This window comes from Corvus moneduloides, chromosome 5 (genome assembly GCF_009650955.1).
Source record: "Corvus moneduloides isolate bCorMon1 chromosome 5, bCorMon1.pri, whole genome shotgun sequence".
NCBI lineage: Eukaryota > Metazoa > Chordata > Aves > Passeriformes > Corvidae > Corvus > Corvus moneduloides.
In genome coordinates, this window is record NC_045480.1 from 70,261,004 (window position 1) to 70,276,906 (window position 15,903).

The following is a 15,903-nucleotide window of genomic DNA, read 5'->3' on the forward strand; positions in this document are numbered from 1 at the left end:
GCAAACTAGCGTGCTGTTGCCCATTTTACTGATAGCACTGTTTTGGGCTTTTTTTTTGTAAAGGGAAATCAGATTCTCAGCAGTCTTTCCATCGAAGAATACAAGGCCACACTGAAAATGATAAAACAAGCCATTCTTGCCACAGACCTGGCACTATACATAAAGTAAGTCAGAGGAAAGTTGGGCTGGATAGTCACTGCTGGATATTAAGATTGTGTCAGCACAGTGCAAAATCTTTTATTTTAACTTCTTTTAAAGGAGGAGAGGAGAATTTTTTGAACTTCTAAGGAAGAAGCAGTTTAACTGGGAAGACCCCTCACAAAAGGAGCTATTTTTGTAAGTAAAAGCAGAATAATCAAGAAGTCAGTTAATATTATTGGATACCCAATTTCCTGTGCCATGTTGCTGTGAACTTCACTAAACCCAGCAGGTCTGCGTGTTCTGGGCCTGTACAAGCTGTCACTGAATTCCCTGGGTCAGAATTACCAAGGTGCAACCTGTATAATAACCTTTGTTAAATAGCATGTGGAGTTACATTTATAACTTAGCTTTAATTTCACTTGTTTTTCTGACTTGGATGTTCCTTTAAATTCGATGTTCTATTTTACCGATTACTTGACTTGGTGGCTACATACATTTCACCATACAGTAATTTATCCCTCTCTGTTTGTTCTACAGAGCAATGCTGATGACTGCTTGTGACTTATCAGCTATAACCAAACCATGGCCAGTTCAGCAACGGGTATGTGCTTAATTTTTAAGATTTCCTAAATGCCAACTCCATAAAAGTTTATTTCCTCCACCCAGTCGTTATTGCAAAGGCAGTGGTGGAATGCAGAGCTGGAGTCTCACAATGTGGGGGGGGCTAATATGATATATCCTAAGGGGAGATAGGAACCAGTCTTGTTTGTAGGTAGCAAGCAAACTTCGAGTTCTCAATGAGTGAAATATCTTACAGATTGCTGAGCTTGTGGCTACTGAGTTCTTTGATCAAGGAGATAAAGAGCGGAAGGAACTCAACATAGAACCCACGGTAAGTGGCAGAATCACCTCTTGCAAAATGACTTTCATAAACAGCACTTAAACTTCCTCCCACTGACCACAATACAGGACCAGCTCCTTCCCTGTCTTCCTAGTAGTCAGTTTCTGTGGTTCCAAAACACCAATAGTGTCATTATCTCTGAACCAGAAGAACAGGCAGTATTATCTTCTTTAAGTCAGTATTGTTAAATTCGCTAGGAAATACATTCCTAAATTGGTACCTATTTGCAGCGATCCAAACCCAGTAAGTTTGCCTGTTTGTCTGGTTATTTGGGCTCTGTCAATCCAAACCTATCTCCTGCGGGAAGTTATGCAGTCCAATTCCCTTCATTGTAAAACCTGCAGGGATACCCTGCTGAGCTTGCTGTGCTGTTTAAGGTGCTACTTTTTAATTCCAGACTCTCTCTTTGGTTCTGGTTGGGTTTTTTATTTAATGCATTTAAACACAGAACTTGTTTACTTCTTATCTGCAGGATCTAATGAACAGAGAGAAGAAAAACAAAATTCCCAGCATGCAGGTTGGATTTATAGATGCAGTTTGTTTGCAGCTGTATGAGGTATGGTGCCTAAGGAAGAACAGCAAATCTCTAAAACCAGAGCTGCTCGCTGGTAGACACAGATTTAAAATCAGAATGCAAATCAACCAGCCCCTTTGTTCAAAAAATATTTTTTATCTTATATTACATATGGTTCATTATTATGTTGAAGAAATTATTATTTTAGTATTTATAATTGGTTGTATATTTGTCTGATTAATGTATTTTGTTACAATTTTTTTAAACCTAGTAGTAATTGCTGTGCTCTGTGCAATTGGTGTTACATCCCAGGGTTATATTCTGGATTATCAGGGAAAGTCACAAAACTAAGGCTTTGACCTCTGGGAAAAGAATGGTATCCAGGTAGTGCATTGACAAAAAAAGTGTTGTTTAAAACTTTTAAAGAATTCAGAATTCTTCATACAAAAATTGATACGGTATTTATAGGAAATTTACCCAAGTTTAACACTTCCCATCCCATTTTTTTCCTTCTCTTTTATCACACACCAAAGCACTGCATGACACAATTCACTGAAATGCTTTTTTGTCCTGGTCACAAACTGTATGAGAAGCTGCTTGGTCAAATATAGTGTGAAACACAACATGATTTCTGATCTATCTTTTTTTTTTTAACCAGTACAACATTAAAGTCTGTTTATTTGAACTGTAGCAAGTATTTTACAGGTACTGAGGTGAGAAAAAGAAAGGAGATGAACAGATAACCAAACTCTTAAGAATCCTCCAGTAGGAGGAACCAGATGATTACTTGAATTTTTCGCTCTTACCCAATAAACTTTTCTAAAAAGACTGTACATGCACCAGTTGAAAGGAAACAGGGATAGAGAAAGGAGTGGGAGTTATTAGCTGCTGTCCCTGAAAATCAAGTGTTTCTGTGCTGTAGAACCTGTCAGGAAAACAAGGCAGCCTTTGCTTTGAAGCCTCAGAAAACTGTCTCCAGCAAGAGGTAAGCCACTGAAAGAAGACTGAGTGTCACTGCAAAGGTACAGACTGGACGAACAGAAAACTCTTTAACAGAGCACCTGAGCAGGCTTGAATGCCCACAGTTCTAGAGCCTGAATATCTATACTTCTTCCGGTTAGGGGAGAGCTTTACCTTTCCATTTAAGAAAAGACCAGAAAAACTGGAATTATTTACTCTGAAATATGCACTGCTGCTTAGATTTACAGTTACCAAGTGATCCTAGTCCAAACTGCACCCAGCTCTTGTGTTAGGTAACCAGTGCAGTTAATGAGCTACAGGTCTTTCCCCTAAATTCAGAAATCTGAAAAAATACAAAAGATGTGTTTCATTCTCCATTTTTAATTAAAATCTGAATGCAATCTGTTTTCCATGTTCTCAATTTATTTCAGGCCCTAACACACGTGTCAGAGGCCTGCTCCCCTTTGCTGGATGGCTGCAGAAAAAACAGGCAGAAATGGCAAGCCTTAGCTGAGCAGCAGGAGAAGAACCTGATTAACGGAGAAAGCAATCAAGGCAAACGGAACTGAGCCGCTGCTTTAACCGCCACAGCTTAAGTTCCCGTAGGAGACACAGTAATAGGGGAGGTACTGCGTTTTGCTGAACACTGTACGGATTTGGCTTACGTTTTGCCACTGCTGTATTATTTTTCCACATTTCAAGATATAGCATGACCATGTAGATGCTGAGATTATCTGAAGACAGTATGTTTCTTTTACTACATCTGACTGAGATGGAAAAAGACCTGCAAGGGCAGTTTTTGCTACCCTACCCCAAAAGAAGGTACTGGTGCAGGCACTGACTGTGCCTGAGAGCCTGTCGCTTTACAGATGTACATAATTGTTTAGTGATCATGTTGTGGCCAGTATCTGAAAGACTACTGCATTTTGCACCTTTTCTCTCTCTCTCTTCCCATCTTGCTATGTTATGTTATAAACTTATTGAGCAGTCTTGCCTGTTCTCTTTCCAGAGGTTCAGAGGAAAAATTGGGACTCACTCAGGGGAGCCTACTCCAACATAAACTATTGCTAACCTCTTTCAGAAAGCAGAACTGGGCTCTGAGGTAAAAAGCCCCAAAATCTGTGCACTCAGTAGGGTTTGGGTTTTTTCCATATTAGATGGATGTCTTAGCAAATGTGTTATTCCAACTGAAGAAATTCTAAGACCCCTGTGAATTACTAGGCAATGGGGGTCTTAGGAGTTTTGTGGAAGAAGTGTCATAGTTATCCGTGACCGATGGAAACTGCTTGAAGACTGATGAAATGTTCCAACGTAACTGACAGGCTGCCATGGAAGAACAGCTCCCATAGCTGCAAGAAGCGTCCAGAGAAACGGAAACAAAACAGGATTGATTTTGTATGCTGTTTTTAACATTATTTGGAAGTTGATTTTAACATCATCTAACCAAGAGACTGAATCACAGACAGAAGAGAATGACTGCAAGAGCAAGAGGTGAAAAGCTGAATCAGAATGATGCAGGAATGGCACATTCCTGGTGACCATCCATGACTGATTCTTCAGGCCAGTGTTACTATGGCTATGACCACTTAGAAAAAAATTTTATGATAACATCTCTTAAAAGTCATTTTTAACATTAGTTAAAAATGACTAATCATAGTGTCTTAAAGAAATAGGAAAAGAATAATACCAAAAGCAAAAATAGCCAAGAGTGCTGCAGGGATTTGCCATTTGTATGTGAGGCATTAACATTCTGAAAAGTAATAAATCAATGAACTTGCACTAGTAAAAAAAAAAATTGGTGTATTATTTAAATGAAGATGATTAATAAAAATGGTTTCGAATTGGGAACCAATTAAAGAAAAAATACACACTGGACAAATCCCAAAAGAGGAATACAAGGAGAGTACTCTTCTTTAGGTAGACAGGACAAGGAGATGAATGTCAGCAGTCTAAAATGCATTAGCAGTACATGTAACTTTGGCTGCACAGAAACACACAAAATGTTCCAGTTTTTTTAATCTGTAATAATCTTTTTTTTTTTAGTTAAAATCAGCAATTGTATTTGGCAAAAGTAGCACATTTGGCATTGCACTTTAAAGTGTGGGAACTTAGTTCTATCACAATAATGCAGGAAATTCTAGTTGGAAATTGCAATAAATTCTTCTTCCCAGGAGATTGTCAACCCCAACTTGTAAGAGCTGGTCAGAAAGACAGGGAAAATTCCCCCTTTTTATCAATGTTGTCATTTAGATAAACTATGCCAGAAGCTAAGAAAAGATGAAGCAAAGGTTTCAAAATATCTGATGATATTGAGTTACAGAGTTGATATTTTTTTTATATGTAGAATAAGGTATTCTGACAGTCAGCAGCATTTCTGCCAACCTAAATTATTTGTCACTGATTAAGTCCTGTCTCAAACTTCTCTAGTGAGCACCAATAATAAATTATTGCAGCTGTGAATTTGAAAACATTTTTCTGCAGAAGAATGTCTCCTTATTCTGTCCCCCAAAATTTAAAAAAAAAAAAAAAAAAGGATTTCAACGCTCATTAAGAATTCCAGGACTACTGTTTTGCAGTGATCCACATGTGTATTTCTATGCATACACAGTATGCAGATGACAGCAGCCTGCCCACCCCAACACAAGCCCCCAAAAAAAGGTTTTTAGGTACTTTTTCATAAATAGAAAACTTTGCTTCAGGATTTGCATAGTCCTTGTATAGTCTTTTCCTTGAGTGCTTGAGATACTGAAATATAATTATTATGCTAACTGATGAGATACATATTTAATATAAATAGGAATAAAATATATGTATATAAAGGTGTATTCTTGCTATTATGGTTGAGGTTAGTAATTCATGGTGACAACATAACTATGATGATATCAGTGTAGTGAAGTAACCTTGACATTAATATTCCAGTATTTCTTCACCATATTGTGTGTTCAGCAAAGCTTTATTACAACTAAATTTATAAATGCTACGAAGGAGTGCTGGATTCATACCTTTGACTTGAAAAAAAGGGCATGATGTTACATTTTTTTAAAAGGTTCACTTAAAGAGTTATACAGTATGTGCATATATTTAATTACATATCTGTACACATTTATCCCACACAATCTCTTCCACTATAAATGTTGGAATATACATATAAATACAGTTCCTACTACATAAACATTTAAATATCATAACACACCTGTATCTGTATATATTTCTACAAAACCAAAGCCTTTAAACTACTGGTTTAAGAACCTTGAAAGCATAGAGTGCTATGTTTCATGAAATTCAAAGCTTTTGCATAGTGTTTTACTCTGCCTGAAGGCAAAATCAGAGTGTGCTGGTTCTGTGTCATAGCTTTGTGTGAGTCACTTGCAGAAACTGCTCCTTCCTTTCATAATGTAGATAGGGGACAATATGGGAAAAAAACCCCAAACCTAGCCTGGCTACAGGCAGGTTTCTTGCTTTGAAGTTCATTGTCTTCAGAACTCAACCTTTTCAAAGCCAGCTGGTGGATTACAGCCATGCAGCTGTCATTAATTTCATCATGAGCTGTGTATCTCATTATTTCAGTCAGCTCTCAAACACATTCTCCCCAATTTATATTGTCTAGCTATAACAATCAGTGTGGCTTACACAAGAAACCAGGTGAAATGGAGTTTATCACTTTGTCAGTTCAGCCTTAAATCCATTGAAACTATTGTCACATTTGGTATTTAAGTCTCTGGGTACAAGAAGTTGTCCCACTAATTCTTAATACTCCTCTCAATGAAGACAACTATTTTAGTATCCTACTTGATGTCAGATATGAACATATTTTCTTTCAAACTCACTCCACAGCACAGTTTAATGCCTAAAGTACACTTTTATTTCTCTGTTCTGAAAACAATTACTTGTATTAACATGCACAAAATTACTGATTAACCCTACCTCTTCTAATTCCAAATAACAGTGAGGCTCTTGAGCTGTAGGTACCATTTCTGTTCCCATAAGTTAGCCACACATGCAATATTAGCTGTAGAAGGCCTAGAAGGCCTAGGTTTTCTAGTATCTCACACAGTTGGGGGGGGGGGGGGTTGGAAATAATGTAATGCTGATTTTGGAGATGGTGTTAATTTTTAATTAGAAGCAGTTTATACTTAAGAGCAGATTACTCATATCTTCACAGAGGCCATGTACAAGTGAGCTACTGATAAAAGGAAACAATTAATTTCACTGATGATCAACTGCTTTCTCCTTAGAAGAGAGCACCTAAGCCTGATTAAATGTATCACCTCCTGACAATTGCACGCATGTAAAAATAAACTTTTTAATTCCAATCCAATGCATTTTTCCTGGAAGTGGCATGAACTGAAAAATTCAGCACACTTATTTAATTCAAACATAAGGTTTGTCAAAATTACCACGTAACTGATTTTCCAGCCCATTATACAGAAAGATAATGAAGAGTCAGGTCTAGTCCCTTAAAATTTGAGGAGTGATCTGGAAGGTGTCCCTTTCACTTAGGCATAAGAAGATAGCAGAGACTTTTTATGGAAAAAAAATCGCCTCACTCATGATAAATTAATATGTTTTTAAAGGTGTTATAAAGACCTCGTATTTCAAGCAAATTTATATAGCAGTATTAGTTCAGAGTCTTAGCGCTGATGCTGCAGTTCTTTCCTTCATGTCAAATCACACGCAGTTTACATTTCAGAAGGTTTCAGCTTTATTTCCCAGGTACCTGCCATGCTTCTTCAGGGGCTTGCACTAATTTGAAACATAATCTTGAACATTGGAGCTTGAATAACAGAATGAGTTTGGCCTGAGTATGGTAAATAACAAGGGCTCGTTTGGACTTTGACAGGAAGAAGAAACAGCACAGAATCTGGCGTGGTAATTAGTGATGCTTGCTAAATGCAGCAAATTGTGACAGCAGGATATTTTATCCTGGTCATTGCGGTGGATGGAAATTGCACGGGAAAGTTTCTTTTCCACAGAAGGAAGTTTGTTTCCATAGAGAAACTCCTATCGAAGTAGCGCTGTTTATAAATGTGTATTTATGTGACAATGCTCTGGGATAGCTGGTTCCCGCTAACTTCCACAGCATGAGCTTGGCATGCCAGGGCCTCATGTATGCTCAGCTGCCCACCTGAAGTCAAGTATGTGATTCCCATTTACCTCAGTGGGAACTGGGTTGAGCTGTATAGAAAGCGAAAGAATGGGTCAAATCCACCTTTTTTTTAGCTGTAAAGAGGGACCGAGCCCTTACCCTTGGTGACAGCTGCCTCACCTGCTCTTTGCTGTGTTCAGCTATTCCCACTGATGCCCAAGGTACCTTACAGATGTAGCTGAAGTTAGAATTTGAGTCCTCTTTGTATTCACATGGCAGATACCTGCATGTGTCTCTTAAAGAATGTAGTTTGAAATGCACTGTAAATAGTTTTAACATACATTCCTATTATAGTTTAATAAAAACCTTAATCACAGTCACTAGTCACTGAGTTTGTCCATTTGTATTCTTCTACCTTTTAAAAATATCTGAACAAATACATAGTTTCTGGGCACAGTATTTTTGTACTAGGTTAAGGGGTTTTTCTGTATATTATGTTTTGCCTTTAAGCAGTATTAAAATCTTCTGAATGTTATGTGTTCTCTCTTGCTACTGTCCTATGACTTCTTAGAATAAAGCTAGTTACATTACTTAAGAGAACCATTAGCCCTACTTACTGTACAGCTGCTAGAGAACATAAGAGTCAGCTTATTTTCTGTGGTCAGACTGCTGCTTATTACTTATTTCCTCCATTCTTCTCTTTGTACTGTCTTCATGCTTTTTAAAATAAAAAGGATGATGTCAAATTTTACTGTTTGTTATAATTAATATTATTGAGGTGGAATTTTCAATGCCTAATTCAAACCATTGCTTCTGTAAATTTATATTTCATAGTAACTTCTCTAGGTCCTAGAAATCCTGAAGAGAAAAACGTCTCTGTTAATATCAAGATACTTCTGAGTACTACTGCGAGCACCCAGCAGTGAAGTAGCTCTTGTTTAAAAACAGCAAAAAATAATTCAGTGCTACTGACCACTAGAGAGCACTGGAGCTGCACCTCCTGAGAGCTGTCAGAAACCAGTTTATTTCTGACAGAAAGCAGAACAAGCAAATACAAGAGTTGCACAGATGTATCCTCATCCTCTGCCACCATCTATCAGTTCCTGGGGGGTATCAATTGCAAGAGAGAAATAAATAGTCAGCCCAGTGACTTTGACCAAAACTGTGGAAAAAAATGATTTCTGACAACCAAAGCCTCATTATGCATAAATTGCTGATCCTGGAAGTAATTCTGGACCAGTGGGCTTCTTGGCAATTGCTGTTCTTTGCCTATTAGGTCCTCCACAGCAACACTTCTGGCTTGACTTTTTTTAGCTCTAGGCAAAACCAAGAAGTATGTACATCCCTGACAAACAGCAGGCTCATTCAAGAAGTTATGAAGGGCCAGATTTAGCTCAGCACAAAACACAAGCACTGTTTGCTCGAACCAACTGCAATTTATGAGTGCAACTGCACAACTGCCTGTGCATATCTACAAACATCAGGTCACCATTTGCTGCTGGGACACCTTTCCACCCCCTCACCACCCCAGTCATGCTCCTGCTCAGTCTTTCTGGCCTGCTGAAGATGTGAATTCCCTTCTGAGAAGTGGCCATGTTTTCAGCAGGAGCACTGGGATACATTTCTTACCCAGGCCTGGAAAGAACACGACCTTGAGTGAGGGCATTTTTATTGAAGAGGTGAACGAACATTACACGAGGTCCTTCTCTTCTTGTACAGTTCTGATGCCTCATTAACAAATGGAAACGACAAAAGCTCTTACCTCCAGCCAGATTTTTAGTAACAGTAGGGACAGCTATTGCATTTCACATTCCCATGAAACCTCACCCTTCAAGATTTTTAGGAAAAAACACACATGATTGAGTTTGTTCCAATAGTAAGCTTTAGGGACAGACTTATGGAATCTGACAGTCATTGAGTTTTTCAACCCTTCAGAGAAGAGTAGCATTTCTTAGCACACAGAGAACTTTAGAACCATTTCAGTTGAAAAATGCCCGAAGTTCATAATGGCTGCAAAATGGCTGAAATATCGAAAGTTTACACAGGTTTCTCTTGTTTAACACAATCAAATTTTAAGAGTAAAATCCATGGTTAAATCATAGCAGTAGCTTACACATGATACACTTGCGTATAGGCATTCAGAATCCTTTTATTGCAGTTAATGAAGTCCCTGGCAATTTATTTTATAATATAGAGCTTCTTAATGAAAGGAAAGTTCATTTTACAGATAAGTAAAGGGGTTAATTTAATCAAGGTCACAAAGAAGTCCATTTCTGAGCTGAAAAGGGAAGCAGAACATGGGTGTCTGTTCTGCTTTTACATGAGACAAGAAGAAAAGAATTTTAAACTGAAACCATCTTTTCCTTTTGCATATACAAATATTTAAATATCTTAGCCATACAGGGTGCTCTCCTCCTATAATGCTGCACTCAGAACAACTCTGAAGCTCTCTATTTTACAGATGAAATTAGATTCAAGCCACTAATCCAGATAATCACAATAACCTTTCGTGGGGTTTGGAACTATATTATAACCAAGAGAAAAATTTTACAATAGGCAAAAAAGTTATGTTGAAACGAGCTAAAAGTTCAGTGCAGATTTTGGAGAAACCAAAATGACCAATGCAGACTTTCAATACTGTACAACTTGACCCCACCCTAGGATCACATTTCATTTTCTAAACAAAAAGAAATTGGGGAATACAGGAATATTCAGATATAAAATTTAACTACCCTTAGAAAAGCCTGACAAAAAGCCTCATGGGGCAACTGGCATATCAGTCTCTATGTGGCAAGTGTCAAATGGCACTAATACTCAGAGATTCTTATAACCTTTTCTGGAAAAGCACACTTATTTTTATTGGCAGTTGTTCACTGTCACCCTTTCTTCATTGAAACAAGGCCAGATTCTATTATTCTACATAATCCTAGGATTCATACATACAGCATGATTTTAGCATACAATAACTGATAAATACCAGAGTGGTTACTGTTTTAATCCTAAATTTTGCTTCTAGATTTTTTCAACCTGGATCTTATTATTAACTCATGCACTTCGGTTCACTGCAATAAAAAACTCTCAAAAATGCAGCACTTTATGGATCAGAACGATTATACAGGAATTAAAAAGCAGTGTATACAGACAGTTAAGAGTAAGTTTTAAGACTCAACAGCCCACTACTAATCACACAAATGGATCTATACTCACTGAAAATTTCTAGGTAATCCTCAAATGTTGAATTCTCTTGCTGAACAGATTTCACATTAGCAGCATCCAGGAGATTCTCCTTGAACGAGAATAAAACCAGAAATTCAGCAAACAGGCAGCTGCAGTGGGACAACATCTAGCTCAAGTAGGATCTAATCCTGCTGCAATGCAACACCTCACTGCAATATGTACTTTAAAATTATTTATCCAGGAGATGGCATTAGTTAGGCTCCTGGTTGCTAGGCCACCCATTGTTATTCTTGAATTGGCTTTACTGGTGTAGAATTGTCTATTTATCACATCGATATAAAATTGAATATTGGGGTTCGAATGCTTAGTGAAACTTCACAGGAAGGAATCCACCTTTGCAATCCATCCCAAGACATAATGAAGAACCATTCAGTAGAAAACACTCATAAATACTGCACACTCAATCTGCATGGTTGTATCAGGAATTAATCTCTCTTATTACGTAATATTACACAAATCAATATTTTCATGAGTACATTATGTTTATGCTGGCCCCAAGCCTTAACCAACCCAAGAGTTCTACTGTCCCAGCTAATTTTAGTCAGAACAACTCGAATACAAGCCATGAAACAAGAAGGATGAATACAACCCACTGCAAAAGCCTTTTTGTCACCCTGATCTTTGGAACTTCATTGTCAACTGCCATTACAATACAGGTTGCTATGATGATCACAGATTGGCAGGATGAGGTTGGCATGATCATATAAGTTAATAATTTCTTCCCAGCTACCTTATCTAAAGATCAAACTTCAAAGTTAATAAGATTGTCCATTTTCAGTGTTCTGAAGCTGGCACGTTGAAGAAAGCCACAAAGCAAAGAACACACTCTTAGCTTTCAAAACTGTCATAAAACCAGCAATACTAGAAAACAAGATTTCAGTGCACCATTGAAGAAAATGTTGTAGTTCTGAAAACCACACAAGGAAGAGGGAGACTGAAGAAGGGAAAGGGCTGTGGAATATTCCAACTAAAATTTAAAAAAAATCTATAAAACCGATTTTAATTGTGATTTTAGAAGGAAAACCAGCTATTATAGGAAGACAGAAGAACTCTAAATGAAGTGTATATTGTATGATCCTAGTACCTGTGGAAAACCAAAGTCATGTTTTGTCATATTGAGCAACTCCCATCATTTTAGGCCTCAATTTTCTACGAAATACAGCAGAAGCTGTACTACAACCACTGCCAGAAAGAACCTTTCTGCAAAGACTGTAAAGAGAGTTTTGTTATGTAACAACAGCTTGGATGAACTGTAACTTGACACTGGGTATTTTTGTTTAAGTATATATACTACGCAGAAAACATAAGAATGACAGTGATAACTACAATGGTCAAGATACACACCTGCACACTAAAAACAGATAATCTTACCCTTAGAATGAACTTTGCCCATTTTATGAGCTGGCTGAAGGGTAAAGATGGGCATGCATGATTGGCACAGCACAGGGCATGGGCTAAAACACTTTTTGAGTTATTCAAGTGATCAAAAACTGCATGAAATTGTGGAAAAAAACTTCATGTGGAAACTACGCACAGAGACCTAACTGTTACTGTGAAATGCACATTGTGAGATACTTCCCTCATCACCATTCGGAGCAAACAGCCTGAACACCTTCCATCTGGCTGGTTTCTCCACTGAATGTGTTATACTGAAGAAAATTTGTAGAAGCTGCTGAGAATTTAAACTAAATATATTAACAAGTGATCACATGAATAGGCACTACCATCCCAATTTTCACAGCTCAGTGTTAGACAGGGAGCAAGAGGAGAGTTTTCTGAAACAACCTGCAGATATTCAGTAAATCCTCTGCCCCACACTTGTTATGTTGAGCAGAACAGACCCCAACCAAATCATAATGGAAAAAGTAGAGATTTGTGTTTGTTTTGTTGGGTGAATAATATCACCTCCAGTTGCATAAAGACTCTTCCACAAGCTGAAGATGCAACCAGGATACGAATGTCAAGAAATGCTGTTAGTTTAATTATTACTTTCACTAGACACCTGATTTTTTACTGCACTTGGTGGATAGAATAAATAGATTAGCAATTTGTAATTGAGATGAGCAATAAAGATACTGTCACAATCTGGGGGCAGATTGAGCAAACAGTGTGGTCAGGACTGGGAATTTGATCAAACTACAGGAAACTTCTCCTTGAAGAGGTCAGTGCATCTGCTGAGCTTTACTCAGCCACATCATCCTGTAAATTGCTCTTAAGATAAGGCAGTACATAAATTCCCTTTGCAAAGACTTGTCCCTGCAGAGCAGCCCTCCTGCAGGAACAGCCATGGCATTCGACGGGACTTGGAAAATCGACAGAAACGAGAACTATGAGAAGTTCATGGAGGCAATGGGTAAGGCTTGCTTTTCCAACCCCTTCTGCAGGAAAAATACCACTCCAGCTGAATACAAACTCAAACTGTCTGAGAACTACCTTCGGGCAGCCTGTCCTTTCACTCTTGGCAGTTCTGCCCCTGCATCTCTTTTCAAAACATTCTGGGGCAGGAGGGGAAGATGCTGAGAAACGTTCTGATTTTAATTTCAATGTGTTAATCTTAAGTACTTTAACTAATTCCAAATTTATTTCAGCAGAAGAAAATCTAGATTTGAGGGAAAGGCTCAGACAACTTGAAGGGATAAACTTTAAACAGAATTTTATAGCTGGAATATTATTTTGACAGCATTAAACCAGTTTAAAAATTACACGGGGAGGAAACCATCATTCTTCAATTTCAGAGAAACGCTTGTTTCAAGTAATTCTAACACCCTTAGGTTTGTACAAACTGTGCATTATATGGATATAAACATAACCACTCCAGTTAGACAGTGATTTGTATTATATGTGTACCAGTGAATATGGTCTCAATGAAAATTGAAAGACAAAAGTTTGTGTCATTCTGGGTTATTCCAGAATGCTGGAATAAACTCACTTGGACACATAGAATTCACTAAAAAGGGACAAATACGATGCTCTAAAGGTTTGAGGTTTTTTTCTGATTTATGTTAACTGATTTTTCTAGGTATTGGCATGATGAAAAGAAAGCTGGGAGCCCATGATAATCTGAAGATCACCATCCAACAAGATGGGAACAAATTTACCGTCAAAGAAGCCAGCAACTTCCGAAACATAGAGATTGAATTCACTCTGGGAGTGAACTTTGAGTACAGCCTGGCTGATGGGACTGAACTTTCCGTAAGAGTCTTTCCACATAATTCAGTATTTATTATGTGATAATAACTTAATGAAGTGCAGCTTCAAGATGAATAATTTGTCTTCCTAGTTTTTAATTTAAATTTTACTTTTGAATTACTTTAAATTTCACTGAACCTGACTGCTCAGGAATGCTTGCAGCTTACACACCAAAGCACAAGGGAGTGTTTACTGTTAATGGTTCAACACTGCACATGGATCTCAGGGTTCCAGTGAGAGCCCAAAAAGCAGAGCAAGTAGCAATTTTCACAGGACAAAATGAAGGTGATTTGCAATTTTACTTCTTCCAATACTCAAGTCCACCACCTAGAGTGCAGAGTGGGTATTTGTAAGAAATTAAATTTTCTCCGTTGATACAATTAATTAAAATAAGCTGTATTGACCAGTAAAAAACACCTAGCTTGGCTATTATGCATTTAAATAAACCAATAGTTTTATTAAAATTTCATTTTCACAGCCTTTCTAAAAAGCATTATTATACTGTTTTAATCTTTTTTCACTTTCAAGCATTCTACAGCCTTTAAATCAAATCACTGTCATAACTGTTGCAAAATATTTGGGCTTTTTTACCATCACAGGGTGCTTGGAACCTTGAAGGAAATAAACTTGTGGGCACATTCACCAGAAAAGACAACGGAAAAGTACTTAAAGCATACAGAGAAATCGTGGGTGACGAACTCGTTCAGGTGAGTTAAGAAGCCATTTGCACACAAGTTTGTAATAAAACGAACAGAAAAAGTTTTAAGAACTGTTCTAGATGTAGAAAATACTTTCTTCAAGCCAAATAACCTCATTTATCTTTAGTGAAAATTCTCAAGTCACCTACCGAAATTTAAAACTCTCTGAACCGTATCTGGGAAATGAAACTTTGCAATTCCAGCCACTGATTTTCCTTCCTGATTTCTTAACAGACCTACGTGTATGAAGGAGTTGAGTCCAAGAGATTCTTCAAAAGGGGCTAAGCACTTCACACAGAACTGCACCAGAATGAAGAAACAATAAGAGACCATTTTCTACACATCCTCTGTGTGTTGTTTTCCCCTTCCATCCCCTCACAGCTCCTCCTGAGCTGCAGTTTACCTGATGAAAATATGGGCTCATTTTTTATGTTACTGTTTTGTCTTGAATAAACAAACTCCAACTAACAAATGCTAAAATGTCTTTTGTATCAAGTCCTACCAAAGTGTCATAACATAAAAGGCTGCAGAAATTATTTTGCACAGGCAGAACTTCAGTATTTTTGCACAAGCTCTCAAATGGAAACTTAAGTTTCCTTACAAAGGTATTTATACTGAGAAACAGTTTCTCTGTATATTTAATATTGTGCAAAAGGATAGGAAAACCGAGAGGTAATACAGATGGGGACAAGGCTTAAAAGGGAAGTACTATTTGTTTCGGCCCAAATCTCTAATATGCTTCATCTACAACACATGCTTAACCAATACTTGCTACATAAAGACAAATCCATCTTTATTTCTATTGACAGAACTTATTAAGGAAAACTGCTACACACAAGTGCTTGTTTAAGAGAAGTAAGTTCTGTTCAGAAGCACCTGTTTGCATTCTGCCTTATCTCTTAATTTGATGCTAAAAAGGGGTAATAGCTGCCAAGAGGAAGGATTTGTTTCACATACTCATGGGTTTCTGGTCATTCTTCTGGACATGAAAGTAATAGTCCTGATTTCAATATGGAGTGAACTGGAAGGGCTGAGAGTGGCACATCCCAGCTGTAAGTGTGGCATCAGGGTGTGCCGCTTCATTTATTTTTATTTACTTCTTCAGCTGTGTGTTATGCACATAAAGCACACAGAATACACTATCTACATGAACTTTTCCATGTTTGCTCAGTGCACA

At 37.6% G+C, this 15,903-nt stretch overlaps 2 protein-coding genes and 1 long non-coding RNA gene across 12 annotated transcripts in view; 2 read left to right on the forward strand and 1 right to left on the reverse strand.

Annotated features, from left to right (window-relative positions):
• Positions 1-8,353, forward strand: part of PDE5A (phosphodiesterase 5A) — a 107,241-nt gene extending 98,888 nt beyond the window's left edge. For all 9 annotated transcript variants that reach the window (XM_032108212.1, XM_032108213.1, XM_032108216.1 and 6 more), the window contains 6 exons: positions 64-164; positions 259-336; positions 679-742; positions 959-1,033; positions 1,515-1,598; positions 2,948-8,353. In XM_032108212.1, the coding sequence (XP_031964103.1) occupies positions 64-164; positions 259-336; positions 679-742; positions 959-1,033; positions 1,515-1,598; positions 2,948-3,085 (540 nt within the window). In that variant the 3' untranslated portion in view covers positions 3,086-8,353. The remainder of the gene's footprint in view (positions 1-63; positions 165-258; positions 337-678; positions 743-958; positions 1,034-1,514; positions 1,599-2,947) is intronic.
• The window catches only part of LOC116443743, a 116,174-nt gene that overhangs the window by 99,809 nt on the left and 462 nt on the right, over positions 1-15,903 (reverse strand). For both annotated transcript variants that reach the window (XR_004240043.1, XR_004240044.1), the window contains exon 2: positions 10,810-10,888. This is a non-coding gene — a long non-coding RNA (uncharacterized LOC116443743). The remainder of the gene's footprint in view (positions 1-10,809; positions 10,889-15,903) is intronic.
• Positions 11,173-15,130, forward strand: FABP2 (fatty acid binding protein 2). The gene is made up of 4 exons (XM_032108222.1): positions 11,173-13,192; positions 13,859-14,031; positions 14,628-14,735; positions 14,961-15,130. The coding sequence occupies exons 1-4, from the start codon at positions 13,126-13,128 to the stop codon at positions 15,009-15,011; spliced, it is 399 nt and encodes a 132-aa protein (XP_031964113.1). The 5' UTR covers positions 11,173-13,125; the 3' UTR covers positions 15,012-15,130.